The sequence below is a fragment of the Tachysurus fulvidraco genome, chromosome 3 (assembly GCF_022655615.1).
Source record: "Tachysurus fulvidraco isolate hzauxx_2018 chromosome 3, HZAU_PFXX_2.0, whole genome shotgun sequence".
NCBI classification, from domain to species: Eukaryota; Metazoa; Chordata; class Actinopteri; order Siluriformes; family Bagridae; genus Tachysurus; species Tachysurus fulvidraco.
The window spans coordinates 32,181,838-32,193,387 of record NC_062520.1 but is presented as its reverse complement, the minus strand read 5'-3'; the positions used below and the strand labels follow the sequence as shown (position 1 = coordinate 32,193,387).

Sequence of the window (11,550 nt, the reverse complement as noted above, 5' to 3'; positions counted from 1 at the left end):
GTTTTTTACATTTGACACATTTAAAGTGAACAGAAATTGATGCTTGAGAAATAAAAATTAGCAAACGACTATTAAGCTTGTCATAAATGGGAGATTGGAAATATCTTGGTGGAGCGCTCTGGAGTTTAATGTGTGTAAATGTCACAGACGTACCTTGGTGGTTTGTAAAAAGTCCTCACATGTGACTGGCTCGTCGTCGGGCAGCGCACACAGCGTGGCTCCGCTCATCTCCTGTAGCACAGCATCGATCCTGAACTGCACAAGGTCATTTGCTCTATCCAAAAGCAACTCCAAGTTCTCTGGATGCAGTCACAGGAGACATATATCAGACATGTAGAGGACGATGATCGGATATAATTCTTTCAGACACATACAGTATAGGTGGCATGTGCTGGGCATGCAGAGGGCAGATGCACATGGTAAACAGTGGGCACATGTAGATGATCGAATGTCCGATAGTGCGTAGGTATGTATTTGAAATGTTGGAGAGATACTGTAGATAAGATATATTAAATCATACAACATTATCATTATGTCTCGATAGCAGATGTAAGATCCCCCTCCAAAAGTATTGAAACGCCACTATCTCAAACCCAAAAAACAAAAGCGCTGGTAATCTTTAGTCTTTACTCAAGACTTTAGGAAGGAACTGTACACCAGCAATGCATTTCTGATTATGTTAAACCTATACTCCAGAGATTTGCTCAAATCTCTGGTGTTGTGAGTTCACCAGAGAATGGTTAGACAAAATGATCACTGCATACAAACGTGCTCGGCAGAAACGCATCTCAACATAACCTGATGTGGATGTTGTAGGCTACTACAGCAATATAGACCACATCAGGTTCTAATCCTATTATTTAGGGGAATATGTAGAAGAGACATATGTGGAACATGGGAGTAATAACCAAAACCAGCAACCACACGACAGCCGTATGAATCGAGTATCTTTCTGAGGATCTACAATAAGCCGTGTCACAAAGCACCAGATATTTGATGATTATAATTGTTCTTTATTACCGAGCGCAGCGGTAATGTGGTCGAGGTATTTGTCGATGTTCAGTGAGGCCCAGTTGAGTGAGGTGAGGCCTGGCTGGATGGCCTCGTCCACTTTGGCCACATGTGGTGTGAGCAGCTGCTCGAATCCAGGCTGGATCTTTGCCCTCACTCTGGAGTTTTCTGACAGTATCATCTGAGAGTGCAAAAAGACACACTAGTGTAAAATGGCAGGAAGGGGACAGAGTTTGTCCGCTCAAAACACTGCATGGCTGTCAATCATTCTTCATTTGAAAGTTGATTGGATCGTCTGTTCCTAATGTACCCTCATCACCAACCCACACCCAGCCCTTACCTGGAGTTTGTTATAGTTCATTTTCAGGATGTCCTTTTTCCGCTTTAAGACCGTTGCAAACGGTGGGATCTCCAATCCCATCCGCGTCATGCAATCGGTCTCGCGAATCTGGGTCAAGATCTGGGGATCAAAGTTCACATACAAGTCCCGAGTTTCTGCACACCTGACCAGCAGAGAGGCCTGCAGGCCCACTTTAGCCACCTCCATCTAGAAAACAACAGTCACATGCTTTGACTTCATATAACAGTAGTGAAGCAAAGAAAATCCAAAGACTTGCTTTTGAATGCAACACCAACAAAACAGATTTTTATTCGGTATCTGGACTGCTGTCGAAACAGAAACTCTAACCTGTGCCATCCAGCCTTGATGGTATAGCACCTCGAACTCCAGTAACACTTTGGCCACACGGTTGTAATTGCGTATAATGTGTTTGGCCTCAGCTGTATCAAGGACGCCTGGGTGCTGTTGGAAGAGCTCCATGGGTTCCTGGATTCTACGGTACAGTTGCCGAACCCAGAGGATCTTCCCCGAGATGGGCGGGAGGCCTCGGGCGATGGGTGGGTCCATCTTCTGCTTGCCGTAGATGCGTGACACCATCTCAATGTCACGGCCGTAATTCTGTAAGACCCTCTGGTACTTATCACCGATGCCCAGGTCCGGGATGCCGAGTCTGTGCAACAGAATCCGAAAGTTAACCAAACCAACAGGGATATGAGTGGTTGAGAAGATCAATGTGATTTTATTTTCTTGTCTTATATTGACTAAACTTGCTATAGCAAAGCTGTAATGCTTATACACATGGTTTCCTGTGGATATCTTAGTAAATAACAGTGAATATATTCGCACGGAGGTCAACGACACCTCACCTTTCAAATCTCTTCAGAACATTCAAGGCTCTCTCGGTACTTTGAATTTTGTCGAATGTTTTGTCCATGAATGTCTTGAGTTGATTCTGAAACCAAAGGCTTCTGTTTAGATGTTTCCTTCAGAAAACACTGAGGTAAAAGGTTCTCTCTAAGTATTCCTTAATGATCTACTTACATGCAGCTCAGTGGTCTGTCTACAAAATTCCTCATAGTCCTGATCAAAATCTGTCCTCCTCTGGTCCAGGAAATTGTAGTGCTTATTTTTCATTGCATGGACAATATTCTGGATAAAAACCACATATACAGTATTTGCCTTAAACACCGAAAACATCTCAGTGACAACGACTAATGTGTGACATTAGAGTCCATTCCTTTAGGCTGCATATGTGTAAATTCATTAGCATGTTAGTAGGTATTGTCTATTAGCTCATGGTCTGGTTCGATTAGGGTATTAGTTTTTAACAAGGTTACACTGTTCAAAGTTTACAAGCTGTTACTAGCTTAGTGCTATATAATTGCTCAGGAGAGCAACTCTCTATAAAATATTCACAGCCTGTCAGCTTTTACAAAGAACAGAAGATCGCATTTGGTCTTTATCAGCTTTTGTTCAATTATTCATCAAGCACACGGTCCACTGCCTTTCAAGACACCTCTGCGACATCTTTCTCCAAATTAAAAAACTGGAGATGAATAAACTCTTCACTGCGATGGGAAGATGAGATGAATGTTAATGGCCTGAAGGTGACTGAATGGTATTATTAGCTCTCCATTAAGACTGTTCTTTTATGTGGGTCTGTTAAATGAATTTACTGTAAAAATGAATAAATAAATGTAGATGATTTAGAAAGAGCGCGATAGTGAGCTCGGTCTAAGGTGAAAGGACACAGATGAGTCTTGGTTACACCATGCAGGGACGGACGGACATGCAGGAGAAACAGCACCACATGCACTTTTATTTTTTTTTAGATTACCTCCCATTTTCCTTGCATTTCCGCAGTCTGTCCATTAGGGGCAGTAAAGAGCACAAAATTAAGGTTAGCCACCACATTAAAATGGTACAGTATAATATCGTATGCAGTTGTGGGTAATGCTGTGGTGGGTGTTTGTATAATTCATACACTTATTTTTATTCGATCCTAATCAAATGTTGCAGTAATTTTCGACGGGCAAACCTGAAATCTAGTGGCCATCGTTTCCAGACCCTCAATCTTGGAGTCCTGCAGGGCCGAGTAGGTGTCGATGGTGCTGAACATGCTGAGTATTTTGTTCAGGCGTCTCTGGAATGTGTCAAACTTGCCAAATATGTACATCTCACTGAAGTCAAACTGTCGCTCCGATGTACTCTGCTCCAGGTTCTGCTTGGTCTTGTGGAAATATTTCTGGTATTCCTAATCAATAAATGCATGCTTTCATAAGAATGACATTTACATTTAAAGCATTTAGCAGACACTCTTATCCAGAGTGACTTACTTTTTTTATTTCACTTTATACACCTGAGCAATTGAGGGTTAAGGGCCTTGCTCAGGGGCCCTGCAGTGGCAACATGGTGGACCTGGGATTCGAACCAATAACCTTCCGATCAGTAGTCGAACACCTTAACCACTGAGGTACCAAATCCCATACAAAGTAATTAAATGCAGGATGTAAAATTCCGTTACCTGGTTTAGACGAATGGCGGCTCGGAGTTTCTCTGCTACCACATCCTGAGGCTGGTCCCATATCGTGGCTGAACCATTGTTAGTGATGTAGGCCTTGCAGGCTGTTATCATCTGATTGGTGACCTGAATAGAACAATAGCTTGAGTATCAGATCAGTTGTGTAGACCAAAGTGTTTTCTGGCTCAACATTATAGTTTAATCTCTTACTTTAACAAAAAGGGATGTGATCTTCTCTGAGGTGTTGTAATAACGGGAGATGCTGTGAATCATCCGGATGGCGTTTATGAGCCCAGGAATTGCCTCCACCATTGAGACCTTTGTACAGAAACAAATATCTGTGAAGTTATCAGTGTTTATTGTGAAATCAACGTATTACCATTATAAGAGATTATATATGTGTGTGTGTGTATAAGGAAGCTCCAGTGCTTGAGGAAGAAAGCCTGTGTCTTACAGGGTCACTGTTATACAGGGGGTCACAGAACCGCTCAAGTGTGTAGAGATACTTCACATTGTCCTTGGCCTCATTTGCAGAATCTGTGATCCTGATGTCCAGTTCCTTCCATGCCTATGAGGACAAACGAGTAAATGCAAACAGTGGATGAACCTCATAATTAAAGACCTTAAGTAGAGAACATTAGGCTTGAGGTTTGAAGTCAGCACCTTGATGAGTTTGGACTTGGCTATCATTAGAACACCTAGCACAGCTTTGACGTTGGGACTTTTAAGCTGATCCAGGAGGTAGTTAAAACGAGACATGCGCTTCTTCCAGTGGTCCAGCTCAGCTCGAGGACCCAGATCATCAGCCTCCTTCCTTAGCTGGTCACTTTCTGCTAGAACCTTATGAACAATAACGATAATGTTGTGATAAATCTGAACATCTCTGATCGGACGATGTGAGTTAATGCGCTCGTTTCTTTCACCTGCTCGATCTGCTTAATCCAGATCTTCATACAGGCTTCGATCTTCTCCATAGCTTCAGTGCTGTTGGCCACTGCTGTGTAGTCTGAAGGGCCTTTAAGGGTTTTCAGATCAAAGGTGTCACACTCTTTCAGGTTCACCTGGGAGATCAGAAAAAAAGACATTTTACTGCAAATGTGACTTTTACCAAAGGCCTTTTTTAACATTCCCACTGTTCATGTCCACAGTGACTTATTGAATTGAAGTGATAAGTTCAGTCCCAGGAGCATTTTTCCTCTGAAGCTGTCTGTATGGCTCTCCTGGATGGCAGATGTAATCTGTGTGTGTGTGTGTGTGTGTGTGTGTGTGTGTGTGTGTGTGTGTGTGTGTGTGTGTGTGTGTGTATTCCCTTGGCTACCTGCTGGCTGCATCAATATTTTTGGGTAAAGAAATTAAAAGAAGTGAAAGCCATATAGATACCAGTCTTTCACATTTAAAATTCTTTCCGCAGAAGTGGTTAGATATCAACATAATGTGTGTGTGTGTGTGTGTGTGTGTGTGTGTGTGTGTGTGTGTGTGTGTGTGTGTACATGTATGCATCACCTTCTCCTCCAGGCTCTCCTGTGCCCCGGCGAGCACAGAGACGAAGCTCTCAAGAGAGCTGATAAAATCCTGTTTAACCGTATGCACCTGAGGGCTGGACATCTCGCCCCAGCCATAGTTCATTTTCCTCAGTGTGGGGATGAAGATCTCAGAGAGCAACTGCTCCACACTCTTCAGTAAACCCACGCCGGTTGTGTCCAACATGTTGAAGTTCACATCCTAACCAAGAGCATTGTGTAAGAATTTAAAAGGTCAGTGTAGAATTGTTTTAAATATGCTAATTGAAATGCTTAAAAAAAAACAAAGCATCACAAATGAAAAAATTCCAAAACTAAGAGTCTAAAGCATCGTCCACTGGTGCAGGAAATGCTGGTTTGTATTGCTACAGATTTAGAAATGTTCAGAAATGATTAACTGGCTCATGGAAGTAAGTAAGAAACTTAAATAAAGTGATTTAAGGCTTCTGAAGGTTAAAGAAATGAACAGAAGTGTTCCGTGGGTTCAGACGTACCCTGTGGATGTTCTCAGCAGTAATGCCCTTGGAGGTATTCGCCCGGGTGAAGAAAACACACACGCCGGTTAGGGCAACATCGCTGCCCTCTGTCACGAACACTTTCGCTTTTTTGGGACGTGACGCAACAGCTACAGGACATGAAAAGACAAAACAGATAACAGAGCTCAAGTCTCCCAACTTTACAGTAGATACGTTCTAGCACAAGACCAAGATTGTTTGTTTTAATCCTCGCAAAAGTTTGTACACCCTGATATTTAAATGATCATATCAACAAGTGTGAATTAAGGTTACTTTATTTCCTTGAACACTTTCTTAGGGTAGGAGGCACTGTGGCTTAGCGGTTAGCACGTTTGCCTCACACCTCCAGGGTCGGGGGTTCGATTCCCACCTCCACCTTGTGTGTGTGGAGTTTGCATGTTCTCCCCGTGCCTCGGGGGTTTCCTCCGGGTACTCCGGTTTCCTCCCCCGGTCCAAAGACATACATGGTAGGTTGATTGGCATCTCTGGAAAATTGTCCGTAGTGTGTGTGTGTGTGTCCTGTGATGGGTTGGCACTCCGTCCAGGGTGTATCCTGCCTCGATGCCCGATGACACCTGAGATAGGCACAGGCTCCCCATGACCCGAGAAGTTCGGATAAGTAGCTGATTCCCCAGCTACTTCACGTCATCGAGGTCGTTCTCGTGTGAAACGTTATTTCATCCCGGTTGCACTGTTAATATACTGTACTGTTGTATACAAGACTTTAAACAGTCAACACATTTTACTCTGTTAATGCGATCCATGCTTTAATCAGGAAACGAAATCAACACTTTCAAGCTTGCTAATGAAACTCAGCTGCTGGAATATTTAAGCAGCGTGTTTGAAGGAAAGCTGTGAAAATTAACACCTTCGTTTTTGTGCTGTTTAAACGCAGCTGATACATTTGGTTTTCCTCTTGTGGCAGATGACGTCAAACTGATCCACCTTGGCTGAAAACGGATAAGTACATGGCAGGAGCTTCACTTTATAGGTTGCCAGAAGGATCGCAGGAGAAAACTTGTGAAGCTGAATTTAATTACCATACTACCACTGAGCTGCAAAAACATACTTATTTAAAATAAGTATGTTTTTGATATTCTACCAAAACCTTCTCTAATGTGTGTCACTACTCTGGGTTACAGGAGTTTCTCTGGAAAATTGTCCGTAGTGTGTGAGTGTGTGAGTGAATGAGAGTGTGTGTGTGTGTGCCCTGTGATGGGTTGGCACTCCGTCCAGGGTGTATCCTGCCTCGATGCCCGATGACACCTGAGATAGGCACAGGCTCTCCGTGACGTTCGGATAAGCGGTAGAAAATGAATGAATGAATGAATAAATGAATGAATAATAACTGAAACACGTATTTCCCCAAATTCTACAGCCCTCACACTAACACATCAAATAAAGCCAGTCGTATTAAATGGACGCACATCCAAATCCTGTTATTAAATACTCCCACTTTACATCATGCACCAACCTGATTCTGGGGTCTCTGTGTCTTGATAGTAAAACATGAGGTGTGGAAGGCCATCAACAGCAAAGAATTTCTCCATCCGGTCGATCTGAAACAAGTCAGTTATAATCATCACGGACGTGAACACAAACAGAACAACAGTAAGACACAGTGCGTCGTTACAATACCGTCTCACCTGAGCGCCGTCCAAAATGCCGTCCTCTACCTCGGCCTTCTCCAGGCCCACGCAGGAAGCCACGATACTGAGCACGTAGTCATGTCTGCTGTCCAGTTGCGCTCGTTTCGCCTCACGTTCCTCCTTCAGCTTTTGCTGCGAGGCACAATTGCAAAAGGAATATGAATACATTTGTAACTGGAAGTTTTTGTGTTGCCATGGACACAAGTGGAATTGTGTAAGATGAATGAGATCGAGCTTTTTTTTGTCCCCGAATGTTGCTTGTGTTAGGGAAAATTCATAATCATAAAAATAATTAAATAAATAGGAAAAAGTATGAATTTAGTCACTGGAAAAGCATTCACGGTAAAAAGGGATTAAAAGTGTTCGTCTGAAAGGAGTTAGTGGTGAGGAGGGGACGTCTCTGCTTGGATGGAGGATGTTCTTGTCCCCTTTTACGGATGAAATCTAAAAACAAAAGTTTAGTTTAAGAGATTAAGTGAAGTAAGTAAGTAAGTAAGTAAGTAAAAACTAAAGAAAGAAATAAAGACAGAAAGGAGTGAGCTAAAAAATAAGCTTAATAATCAGGAATACGAATAAACAACAAATGTTCATCATCTGAAGTTTAAAAACAAAAGCAAAGACATACTACGTACTTTAATGGCTGTAATCTGACTGTTTGAAATCAGAGTCGACTGAAGATGGACTTTAGGCTGGACTGTTTTGGAGTTACTCATCATACAAGGATTTTAGACAAAAAAAAAATGCTCAAAAAAAAAAAAAAGAAAAGCCTGAAACATCCGATTCCTTTCATCCGATGCAGGTTCCTCTTGTCCCGCTTTGGACGAGTTCCGAAACTCTGCTCGACTGAACGATCGCCAGCGCTTTAGCTTCTAGCCCCTGCTTCAGATTCAGCAAGCTCCTTATGGGAATCTGTTCAACTCATCGACTGGTTGCTTTGGATTCTTCTGCAAGTGGATTTTAGAACGTCGTAAAGGCAGACAGACAGCCAGACACAATAGGACAAAGACCCCAGAACTGGACGACCAGACTCATTGGGGCCTCTCGTTAAACGACTGGGACTGTAAAAGTTGCTCGCCTGGGCTGCTAGGAAACACTATTTAAAAAAAAACAACCAGCCAATAAATCTAACTGCATATTGTACGCTAGTCGTGGATCTGCATTTTCTGAAGTAGGGACACGTATGTTGCTGGACGTAAGAATGTCTACTGTAAGCTGTACACTGTGCTGTTGTCAGATTACACCAATCATGTCTTTTTGTCTTTACTTCACTTATTATTATGTCGCTTTGTAGAAGCCAACATTCTGTGTTCCTATTTAAGCTTAGACAAAAATTTATCAATAGTAACTCCTCCTAGGGCTTTCGAGCCGCATGAACCAAATTCGGATATGTTGTAGACGCTGGTGTGAAGTTTTTTGCTATGACTTTTCAAAGTGATCCGAGTACCGGTACTTCCGGTACCAGGTCTCGAAGTGGCCTTTTTTCCCATAGACTCCCATTATAAACTTTGGAGGTTTATAACTCGACAAGCTTTCGAACTCTCTACACCAAACTCGACCGGCTCCTTTAGGGTGAGACTCTGAACAAAGGTTTAAATTGGTGTACCGACTGGCCTTCCGGTTGTGCCACAGCCCCGCCCCCAAAATATGCTAAATCAAAAAACTTTTTACAACATGGACATGTGTCATATCAAAACACTCAAAACAATGAGGGGAACTTCCTCACAGGTATTCTGATGACATCACGTGACGTCACATGAAAATAATACATTTGCACAACATGGACATGTGACATATCAAAACACTCAGAACAATGAGGGGAACTTCCTCACGGATATTCTGATGACAACACATACTCGTCTCCACTTACCTCCAAATGTTTTGGCACCCTAGTTTTCTGTCTACTTGCTTCCAAAAGTAACACCGACCTTTATGTCCACTCGCCTCCAAAAAGCACCGGCCTTTGCGAATACTCGCATCGTCAAAGCCAACATCGAAGTTTGTCACGACGAACTTTACAAATCTAGTTTCAATATGCTTTGTCAATGACAGAGTGAATATTTTGATAGAAATAATGTAAACGTACATTAGAATGAATGTGTATTAATGTGAAACTAATATATTAATATATTGACCTGCAGTTGAAGACGATCAAATGATTCGCAGCTGATTAATAAAGCAACGACAACTAAAAAATGTAGATTTAAAAAAAAAACTAAGATGTTCATTGGAGTCTGACAAAGAGATAAATACTAAACTACTTAATTAAATATTTAATTCATTTCTTTAGTTTCTTTATTTTTGTACAGAAAGCTAATGATATTCCAGAGACATCGAGTTGACGATTTATTTATGATGGAATTAAAGTCATGGTTTCAAATAATTTTCAGATTATATTTTATAAAAACTGCAATAAATTGACAATAATTAACTTAAACTTAACAATAAACATTATTAATCAAGCTGGATACAAACTGACTTTTTACTAAATACATTTTGAAGAACGTTGGTAGCTCGTGTTCTCCATCCAACCTTACTACTGATTAGAGTTTCACTTTTCATGGCCATAGTGGACTTAACGGTCGACTTGGTCTGCACATGGACATATTGAATAAAACATGGCTGAGGAAGAAACTCCTGTCCTAACAGCAAGACGGTAGGGTGAAGATTTATGGTCCAACTTGAGGTCATGCTCCAAGGGAACAGTAAGACAAGCCTAGGCAAGTGGAAGCAAGCTCAGTTACTGACCTGTGGAACGCCTCCTCCTAACAGCAGCAACTGTTGCCCAGTAAACATGCCCACAAACATGACAAGATGAGTTATACAAAGCTCTGATATTTAATGGTCACAAACAAAAACAATGGTCCATGCCAACAGATTGCAAATGGCGTTGCTATACAGAGTATTGTACTGAAAACAAACCCATTAGAGAAATGTGGGTAATTTTTTCATTGCTTTACACTAATATTGCATGAATTAACACTAATTCACTAATTATTCCATGTGCCAGAGAGCCAAGAAAACCAGGATCAAAGGCTACACCAATCAAGTAGCTTCTGACAAACAATCATTTATTCATTCATCTTCTACCGCTTATCCGAACAACTCGGGTCACGGGGAGCCTGTGCCTATCTCAGGCGTCATCGGGCATCGAGGCAGGATACACCCTGGACGGAGTGCCAACCCATCACAGGGCACACACACTCTCATTCACACACACACACACACACACTACGGACAATTTTCCAGAGATGCCAATCAACCTACCATGTAGGTCTTTGGATCGGAGGAGGAAACCGGAGTACCCGGAGGAAACCCCCGAGGCACGGGGAGAACATGCAAACTCCACACACACAAGGTGGAGGTGGGAATCGAACCTCTGACCCTGGTGGTGTGAGGCGAACGTGCTAACCACTAAGTCACCGTGACCCCCACAAACAATGAAAAAGGTGTAAAAAAAAAAATCACTATACTAGCAAGAGACCTAGAGATCTACTGCAAACCATCATAAACCAAAGCCAACGAAGCAGAAAAAGTCCAACATCACAGCCGTATCTGTTCACTCCAGGAAAGACAAAACCTTTCATCATGCAAGTATAAAGAATTCTTGTTATGGAAGATTTGCCACACAACATGCAGTATCTAGGTCTTACCTTCAGTAACTTTGACACGCTTTGCTTCCAAAGCTCTTTCCTAAACACATGGGACAACATACTGTAGCTTCTGCAGCTAGCGTCTCCGGAACAACTTCACAACAGCTTTCACCTGGTTTCAAAAGTCTACATATACATGAACATTTAAATACCTTACAGACCCCACACCTGGATTACAGTGAGCTGATAACATCAGTTGTGTATGTGACTGATACTTGTCTCGAACGCCTGTGAAGGTGATGTTACAAGCTGTGAATGAAGTGTCTAATTCTCATTTTGGACAAAAGCCAGTGCTACAAGTGTCCATCTATCTGCCTACATGGATTACCGTAACATCTGATAGA

General features: G+C 42.1%; 1 protein-coding gene across 2 annotated transcripts in view; it reads right to left on the bottom strand.

Annotated features, from left to right (window-relative positions):
* The window catches only part of dnah5 (dynein, axonemal, heavy chain 5), a 77,343-nt gene that overhangs the window by 58,904 nt on the left and 6,889 nt on the right, over positions 1-11,550 (bottom strand). Inside the window, exons 2-18 of one of the 2 annotated variants that reach the window (XM_047811577.1) lie at positions 7,554-7,688; positions 7,382-7,466; positions 5,887-6,017; positions 5,376-5,594; positions 4,796-4,933; positions 4,536-4,712; positions 4,327-4,440; positions 4,083-4,190; positions 3,876-3,998; positions 3,390-3,605; positions 3,189-3,215; positions 2,393-2,500; positions 2,218-2,303; positions 1,700-2,021; positions 1,352-1,558; positions 1,021-1,192; positions 154-299 (exon numbers count right to left, since the gene is read on the bottom strand). In XM_047811577.1, the coding sequence (XP_047667533.1) occupies positions 154-299; positions 1,021-1,192; positions 1,352-1,558; positions 1,700-2,021; positions 2,218-2,303; positions 2,393-2,500; positions 3,189-3,215; positions 3,390-3,605; positions 3,876-3,998; positions 4,083-4,190; positions 4,327-4,440; positions 4,536-4,712; positions 4,796-4,933; positions 5,376-5,594; positions 5,887-6,017; positions 7,382-7,466; positions 7,554-7,688 (2,514 nt within the window). The remainder of the gene's footprint in view (positions 1-153; positions 300-1,020; positions 1,193-1,351; positions 1,559-1,699; positions 2,022-2,217; positions 2,304-2,392; positions 2,501-3,188; positions 3,216-3,389; positions 3,606-3,875; positions 3,999-4,082; positions 4,191-4,326; positions 4,441-4,535; positions 4,713-4,795; positions 4,934-5,375; positions 5,595-5,886; positions 6,018-7,381; positions 7,467-7,553; positions 7,689-11,550) is intronic. The other variant, XM_027177845.2, reaches the window with a different exon arrangement.